The 8,975-nt window shown below is 34.2% G+C and overlaps 1 protein-coding gene across 3 annotated transcripts in view; it reads left to right on the top strand.

Annotated features, from left to right (window-relative positions):
- The window catches only part of PCF11 (PCF11 cleavage and polyadenylation factor subunit), a 27,582-nt gene extending 21,201 nt beyond the window's left edge, over positions 1–6,381 (top strand). The window contains exons 12-16 of one of the 3 annotated variants that reach the window (XM_055091455.1): positions 1,960–2,143; positions 2,662–2,817; positions 3,223–3,315; positions 3,885–3,920; positions 5,340–6,381. In XM_055091455.1, coding sequence (XP_054947430.1) covers positions 1,960–2,143; positions 2,662–2,817; positions 3,223–3,315; positions 3,885–3,920; positions 5,340–5,555 — 685 coding nt within the window. In that variant the 3' untranslated portion in view covers positions 5,556–6,381. The remainder of the gene's footprint in view (positions 1–1,959; positions 2,144–2,661; positions 2,818–3,222; positions 3,316–3,884; positions 3,921–5,339) is intronic. The other 2 variants (XM_007119581.4, XM_007119582.4) reach the window with 2 other exon arrangements.
- Positions 6,382–8,975: the final 2,594 nt, after the last annotated feature.

Below are 8,975 nucleotides of genomic sequence, written 5' to 3'. Positions count from 1 at the left end.
TTTTTTTTTTTTTTTTTTTGTGGTATGCGGGCCTCCTTCTGCTGCGGCCTCTCTCGTTGTGGAGGACAGGCTCCGGACGCGCAGGCTCAGCGGCCATGGCTCAAGGGCCCAGCCGCTCCGCGGCATGTGGGATCCTCCCAGACCGGGGCGCAAACCCAGTTCCCCTGCATCGGCAGGCGGACGCGCAACCGCTGCGCCACCAGGGAAGCCCTCCCTTTTTTAATGTGGTAAAATATACATAACATAAACTTAAGGAAGCCTGTTATCTTCTTTTCAAATATGTTTGCTGCACAAGTATTTAGGCCAAAAGTCTACCCCCAAATTCCTATTTTTTATTATCTCTGTTTAGTATAGCAAGTATAGGGAGTTTAAGATTAGGTATTAGTAATCACTCATGTTTTCCTTTTTATCTCTATTTTCTCTTAATCATCACTGTTTTTTCTGTATTGATATTCTTATGCTTTTGAAGTTAAGAAAATGAGGTTTTTGTAGTCTAGTATTTAAAAAATTAAAATTTTTTTCATTTTATAGAAAATACAAATGAATAAAATCAAGAAAATAAAATTACCTACAATTTCCACTTTACTGATAACCAGTATTAACATTTGGTGCATATATTTTCATAAATTTTTATTGCCTACATTATATAAAAAACATTTACAGTTGCTTTATGGATCCATTATATTGTTATGAGTACTTTTAAAAATAATAGAACAGCTAATGGGTTTCATCTTTTTTTTAAAAATTGAAGCATAATTTATTTATAATGTGTTTAGTTTCAGGTGTACAGCAAAATGATTGTTTTTATATATATATAAATATATACTTTTTCAGATTCTTTTATTATAAAACACTGAGTGTAGTCCCCTGTGCTATATGGGTTTCACCCTTTTAAAGACAACTTTTTTCAAAGTGATACTTTTCACATAGTTAAAACTTTATAATGAAAGTCTTACAGTAAAGGTTTATAATAAAAGATGGCATGCCTTTTTCCTAGTACTACTTTTTACCTGAAGGGAACCATTTCTTAACTCTTTTATCTATGGTTCTTGGCATTTACTTCTTTATTTCTTAAAAGATACATAGTTTTCTGATTTATTACATTTCTTGATTTATCCCATTTGGACAATTTATTGACTTCCTGAAAGTGAAGATTTAGGTAGCTCTTTTACTGTCCTCCCAACTCTCCTCCATATAGTTATAAAGCCATTTCTCATTAAATTTTTATTCAGTATTAATATTATGACTCTAAATACTTTGTTTTCTGGTATACAAAGTACCATGTACTGTGCTTTGCTTTATTCTACTATTTCAAAAAAATTTCTGGAGTTAATAACTGCCGTGTTTGTTCACTTACTTATTCTGCATACCTATTTCTTTCCAGATAGGGAGCCCAGAATTTAAAAAAACTGATTATTGCTGACTTCAGTTTCCCACTAGTGTTATACTTTTTCTTTTTAGTTACCCATACTATTATTATTTCTTCTGTACCTCTTTCACTATTCTTTCCAGGGTGGGACAGTTGAGTTATTTAAAACTGCGAAGATCTGGAGCGGTGAAATCTAATTGTTCTGCCATATCCACCCTGATATTGACATTACTCTAAGAACAGGCCAACTATTGCCTTATTAGTTAGCAGATGATCATTGCATTATTAGCTAGAAGGAAATAAGTAACTGGGCCAGGCCTATTGATAAGAGGGTAGACACCATGTTCCAAAATTAACCAAAGTTAAGGTAAAGAGAGCCACTGACACATTACTAGAGAATATTATTGATCTTTGGATATTAATTCTTTCAGCCAGCTGTTGGCTGAAACATTATTTTGTCACATAATAATGGCTTCACCATTATCAAAATATGGAAAACTGAAGTACTTATAACTGCCTTTTTTTTTTTAAGGCTATTGAGTCAGCCACAGTATCAAAACTAAAGATTATTTCTGTATTTTTCAAAACAGACGTTATGATAGTGTTATAAATCGACTGTATACTGGTATTCAGTGTTACTCTTGTGGAATGAGGTTTACAACATCACAGACAGATGTATATGCAGATCACTTGGACTGGCATTATCGACAAAATAGAACTGAAAAAGATGTAAGCAGAAAAGTCACTCATAGACGTTGGTACTACAGTTTAACAGTAAGTAATTCATGTGCCTCTGAACTATCTTTTAGCCTTTAAATTATATCATTTCAAAAGTATATTAGTTTAAGTAATTGCTGAGCACTAACTAGTGAATTTTTTGAATAAAATTTGACCCTTAGAATATAAAAGGTTTTTTTAATTAAAAAAAATTTGAAGAGTATGTATTTGTTTTTTGTTGAAATTAAGAGTAGAACACAGGTTTCTTCTAGTTCTAAAATTCCAAGGTTCTATGACTGATTTTTTTGGTAAAAAATTGTGCATGAAATTTATCTTATTTACATTAGTAGTTGTAAACTCGAGTTAAAGGAATGTTAACATTAAGATCTTAATTGTTCATTAGTTGCTTTATGTTGTCTATTAGTTATGGGGCTCAAAGAGATGGTATAATTCTAAATAATCAATATTAAAGCATATTGTAGAAGAAAGTACTCTTACGTTTAAATGGCATTATATTGAAGGTGTTCAGTAAGAGTCTAGAAACGAATATACTCTTTTTAAATTAACTTTTTAAGGACTGGATAGAATTTGAGGAAATAGCTGATCTGGAAGAACGTGCAAAGAGCCAGTTTTTTGAAAAGGTGCACGAAGAAGTCGTGCTCAAAACTCAGGAGGCTGCTAAAGAAAAGGAATTCCAAAGTGTACCTGCTGGACCAGCAGGAGCAGTTGAGGTAAAAGAACAATGTTCAATTTTCTACCTCTGGTCATGCCTTTCACTTCCTTTAAGTAAATAATCATAAATATAACTTTATTTACATCCCTCTTTTAATGATTTTGAGACTTCTTGTAAGCTTTACAATTCAGTGTTATTCTTGTGATCTGGCTTCGGGTTTCGTAACCACTGTAGTTACTACATATTTATCTGTGACCAAGAGCTGTGAAATGTTAACTATTTTTGCATGGAAGAATGTGAAATCCTTAGATCTTACTTTGTATTATATATTTGAACATTGTTTAAATTTTCAGAAAACTCTTAAATTCCTTTCTCCACTTAACAAAATGTTTCTGTATTTTTACTTAATGGCATTAACTGTGTTCTATTATGTAAACTTCATTTTTATATGGTTCTATTTTAGAGTTGTGAAATTTGTCAAGAACAATTTGAACAGTACTGGGATGAAGAAGAGGAGGAGTGGCATTTAAAAAATGCTATTAGAGTAGATGGAAAGGTAATTTTCAGCTCTTTATGAAGTACTTTAAAAGGAAGTATTAAGATTTTTAAAAAAAAATTTTTATAGGGGTAGCTCACTACTTTGAAAGAAAAGTGTTAATTGTATTTTTATTTTGGTTTTTAATAAAAGTGGTATTTCTAAGGTATTGGACTTTAGAGAGTCAGAGTGTGTGAGTTGGAAGGCATTTTAGCAATCATCTGGTCCTGTACTCATTTTATAAAAAAGGTTGCGTAACTAGTTAATGATAAATCCAGGACTAGATCTTCTCAGTCTAGTTAGTCTTCTTCAGCCTAACCACACTATTTTGATTCTGAATTTATATTTCATCATCAAAACTGTTTCTGTCTTAACATACCATGTTATCTACTTAAATATATAAAGGAATTTTTAAGGGAAATCAGGATGAAAATTTTGTTTTTATCCGTTTTTGTGACCAAATGATTTTCGTTGCCTTTCCAAAGATAGTTTATCTCTGGTTTAAATTTAAAAAGAAAATCATACCAGAATAGTCCATTAGAAATGAATATGCATGTGAATACTTACTTACTTTTTTGTTTTTGCTTCAGATTTATCATCCATCATGTTATGAAGATTATCAAAATGTAAGTTCTTTTTGGTTACTGTTTGTTCTCCTTTACATTGATAAATTTTATTTTCAGTTATTTTTTGCATCTGGGCAACATTTTTATTTTAATCTTGATGTGTTGAGCTGTCTTAGTTTTGATGTAGCATTTAGGTTGTTCACTAAATATTGGTGCTAGATTGATAGGGTCTGATTTAAATTTTGAAATTTTTGTATCATTCCTTGCATTCTCTTCATTTGAATCTTGATGATGTCTTCTACTAGAGTACTAGGCCTAGAGAATGAGAAGGTTCATGATGGGAATATTTTTTTTATTTTTTATTTTTATTTTTTTTGTGGTACGCAGGCCTCTCACTGTTGTGGCCTCTCCCATTGTGGAGCACAGGCTCCAGACGCGCAGGCTCAGCGGCCATGGCTCACGGGCCTAGCCGCTCCGCAGCATGTGGGCTCTTCCCAGACCGGGGCACGAACCCGTGTGCCCTGCATCGGCAGGCGGACTCTCAATCACTGCGCCACCAGGGAAGCCCAGGAATAATTTTTAAATTATCATACATGAAATACAAAAAAAAAAATCAGTCTCTTGTCCTTGGAAATTCAAATTTTCATATTTGTAGAGTGACCATTTTTTTTTAAACCAAACAGTGGAACATCTTAACTTTCAAATAATATTTGTTTCACAGGTTCAAGGGGCAGCTTGGAATATATACTTAGGTCATCAAAAGACTAGAGTTTGTAGGATGTTTTGATGGTTTTGAGGGATTTTTAAAAAATCCTTAGGGTATTTGAAATTAGCAACAAATCCCAGGATATATGTAGGGGGTTATATTGGGATTAAAATATAGAAACGTGTCTAATCATTGAATCAGCTTCTTTTGTCGTTATATTTGTTACTGCTTTTCTTACCATAGCTCATTGCTGAGCACATATCAAATGCTCAATATACATTTTATTTATATATTTATTTATATTTATTTTATTTATTTGGTTGTGCTCGGTCTTAGTTGCGGCAGGTGGTCTCCTTCGTTGCGGCGGGTGGTCTCCTTCGTTGCGGCGGGTGGTCTCCTTCTTTGCAGCATGTGTGCTCCTTCATTGAGCCAGCAGGCTCCTTAGTTGCAGCTTGCTGGCTTCTTAGTTGTGGCGTGCGGACTCTTAGTTGCGTCATGTGTGTGGGATCTAGTTCCCTGACCAGGGATTGAATCCGCGCCCCCTGCATTGGGAGTGCGGAGTCTTAACCACTGCGCCACCAGGGAAGTCCCTCAATATACATTTTATTAACTGGCTGCCTTCATGGTATGTTTTGTGGGAAAAAGCAGGGTTTTCAATTGCGTTTGGTATATATTTGTTTCTTTGCCCATACAAGGGTCTTATAAAACTAAATGTCATTTAATGTGATATTTGTGAACTTTAATCAGTACTTAAAGGGTTTTTCATTTTGTAGACATCTTCATTTGATTGTACACCATCTCCCAGCAAGACACCAGTTGAAAATCCCTTGAACATTATGTTGAACATTGTCAAAAACGAATTGCAGGAACCCTGTGAAAGTCCCAAAGTTAAGGAAGAACGGATTGATACTCCACCAGCTTGTACAGAGGAAAGCATAGCAACAGCCACTGAAATTAAAACAGAAAATGACACAGTCGAGTCAGTTTAAGTAAAATGAGAAAGGTATGTTTTTCTTTTTTTAAAAAAAAAAAAACTGCTGTTGAAATCTAGAAGGTGAAGAATTTTTTATGTATATATAGACATCTATATAAATTGTCTAGCTGAGGCAGGGCCTTCAGCTATCATTTGGTTAATAAATACATTTTAGTATTTGCATTTCCTACTGCCTGCACAGTTTCAGGTGCTTGTTGTGTGAAAGTTCTATAGATGTGTGCAAATTTAACAAAATGAAATTGTATGTGTAAAAATGTACGATTTTCACTTGTGAAACTGTAAATTATAAATAAAAAATATTTTTGCTATCCATGGAGTGTAATATTTATGCACACCATCAAATAAAGACAGTGTTTCTGTACTTTTTATTGGGTGAAAATGGAATTAAACAGCAATTTCAACATAAGATTTTTTTCCAGCAGCTTCCCATGATTAAAGAAGCAAATTCTGAGTTAGTTTTATCCTTCAAAAGGGGGTTGTGAGAGCACTGCAGGACTTTTCTCAAATTGAAAAGCCAGATTTGAAAAAAATTTTTAAATGAAATAGGACATATTTGCATATATATATATCTCCAGCTATAGAGAACCATCCAGATGTCCATTTTTGAAAAGTATCTAATGAAGCAACTTTTATTCTTGAACTTGGACACTGATGCCATCAAATGATTAACAAATATATTTAAGTACTAAAGGTGATTTTTTTTTATGACATTTTTCAAATTTGTCAAATAACTTAATGCAGATGAACATATTTCTATTTTAAGTTACAGGGGGATCTGTAAGAATGTTAATTTGAAACATGGTTAACCTTTTTTCCTTTGTTGGTTTTGACTGAATTAGATGGATGCCATGAGATGTTAATATTCATACATGTAATAAATAGAATGATGAAGAAACTCCAGTTTGTATCTCTTTTATTTCTGAAGTGCCTTTAGAAAGTTACTTCTTTTTTCCTATGTCTTTCATCACTCTGTTCTTGAAAACATGAATGAGGCACCTATGAGCCAGGCACTCTGAGATGCAAGATTAATCTTTTCTGCCATTTGTTGGAGGAGATAGGCATATAAAACAATGAAATGTGTTGAGCACTTACTATATGGTAGGCATTGGCAAACTCTTTACATATATTTCCTCTGATACTTACAAATAATTCTAAATGGTAGATGGTATCCCCAGTTTACAGATGAAATTGAATCATTCATTTATAAAATTGTAGAACAAGGATGAGAACCTGGCTTTGCTTCATTTCATTCCATAGTATTTCTGCAATTTACAAAAATACCCTAAGATAATAGGCACACCAAACTACCTGGAGGTTGGTTAAGGAAGACTTTATAGAGGTGGTGGTATTTGAGTCTTGGAGGATAAATTGAAGTGGAGTCCACATTGGTAGGAGGCAAGGGTATCTATGAAGAATGAGCAGCAAAATTGAAGGCCCGAAAACACTTCATGTGTTTTTATATGGTTAAAACCCAGTAATGTTGAATAGAACGAGTCTTCTTGGTCATGCTAAGGAGTGTGTATTATACTGATGACCACAGCAGCCACTAGAAATTTTAAACAGAGGTGATATCCTATATGCATCTAAGGTTGGCCTTTGTTTTTAAAGAATCAAGTGAATAAAAATTTAAAGAGATTAGCAAATGCTACAGAGAGGTCGAGTGAGAAAACGTGTCCACTGAATTTGAGAGAAACACATTATGTGATACCCCAACATATGAATATACATGAACAATATCATGGAAGAAATGATGAGGTCTGAATCTAAAAATGTAGGCAAAACTTCCTGTTGTGCCTTTTTTGGGGAAGACCATCCATAGCTTTTACCAAATGCTTAAAAGTATGTCACAATCAAGAGGAAGGAAACATTCAAACCTAAAGTGTACCCAAGGGTATTTGGGAAACAAACATTTAAAGACTCATAAGTGGGGAGGTGAGAAATAAGCACAATTAAAGAAGTAAAATAAAACCAGCAATGGGAAAAAAAATTTTTTTCAAATAGGTAGTGAACAAAGTTATGAAATACGGAAAAATTGAGACATCCCCTATTGACTGAAGAACAGTTGAGTATGGGTGAGAGGTGACAAAATAATAAAAGCTGCTCATCTATGAAATTTAACTGGAGAGATTTAATTGTAGTTGGACAAACAGGAGAGATGTTAGCACTTACGTTTAAAAGGAACTTGGAGAAACAGATTGAAGACAGAGATGACTGATAGGTCAGTCTCAGAGCTAGAAGGAGATACTATCGATAGCACAAAAGGATTTAGTTGGAATGGCGGAGGGACAGTATTTCTCTGAGATGTTCATAGGTATTTGCAGTTGAAATTGAGAATTCCTAGTTTTTGTTTGATGTAGATGTTGGGTATTGATTTAGAAGTGTGCCACCCAATTTGGCTGTGCATTAGAATCACGGTGAATGCTAAGAAGAGATTGCTTATCTCGAGAGTCTTATTTAGTAGAGTCTCATTCAGAGACACCTCTAATATTTAAGAAGCTCCATAGCTTTTTAAACACCAAAGCTAATGTTTTATGTCAATTACATCCCAATTTTAAAAAGCTCCATAGTTAATTCTATTATAATAAACAGCCAGATCTGACAACTGACCTAGAAATCAGCAACACCTAATTTTAGCCCCCTAAAAAAACGGAAAAGTAGTAAACACATACCATTAGGAGCTAGAACCATTATTCTACACAAGCGAGTATAGCAAAGAAAGCTAAAGGAAGCCTCAGGGAAGCTGGAATATTGTTTTTTTTAGCCGCACTGTGCAGCATGTGGATGTTAGTTCCCTGACCAGGGATCGAACTCATGCCCCCTGCAGTGGAAACGCGGAGTCTTAACCACTGGATCGCCAGGGAAGGCCCTGGAATACTGTCTTTTGAAATAAGAATTGAAGTTTGTGAGAAGAAATAAAAGGAATATTGTATTAAAATCTACAGGACTTCCCTGGTGGTCCAGTGGCTAAGACTCTGTGCTCCCAATGCAGGGGGCCCGGGTTCGATCCCTGGTCGGGGAACTAGATCCCACATGCCTCAACTAAGACCCGGCACAGCCAAATAAATATTTTAAAAAATAATAAAAATAAATAAAATCTACAAATTTCGTTGTTCATACCCTCTTTACAATGTTCTCTGATTTCAACATAATTTACCTACTTTTAAACATCCAATTTTTAGGTTCCATTAAATACTACAAAGTAATTTGTTATTCAGCTCAAAATAAAATAAGCTTTGGGGAGAAAAATAAGGACCTAATTATTATATATATTAAAAATTTAATAAGTACTGTATGATATCCCTATATGTGGAATCTAAAAAATAAACTAGTGGGCCTTTCTCATCTTCTGAGATGGCCCACACTGTCTGCGGAGTGTGTTTCTCTCTAAATAAATCCACTTCTTAACTATCAAAAA

Source organism: Physeter macrocephalus, chromosome 16 (genome assembly GCF_002837175.3).
Source record: "Physeter macrocephalus isolate SW-GA chromosome 16, ASM283717v5, whole genome shotgun sequence".
Lineage (NCBI taxonomy): Eukaryota > Metazoa > Chordata > Mammalia > Artiodactyla > Physeteridae > Physeter > Physeter macrocephalus.
Note: the sequence above shows the minus strand (reverse complement) of the source record. Positions and strands in the feature narration are given on the sequence as shown.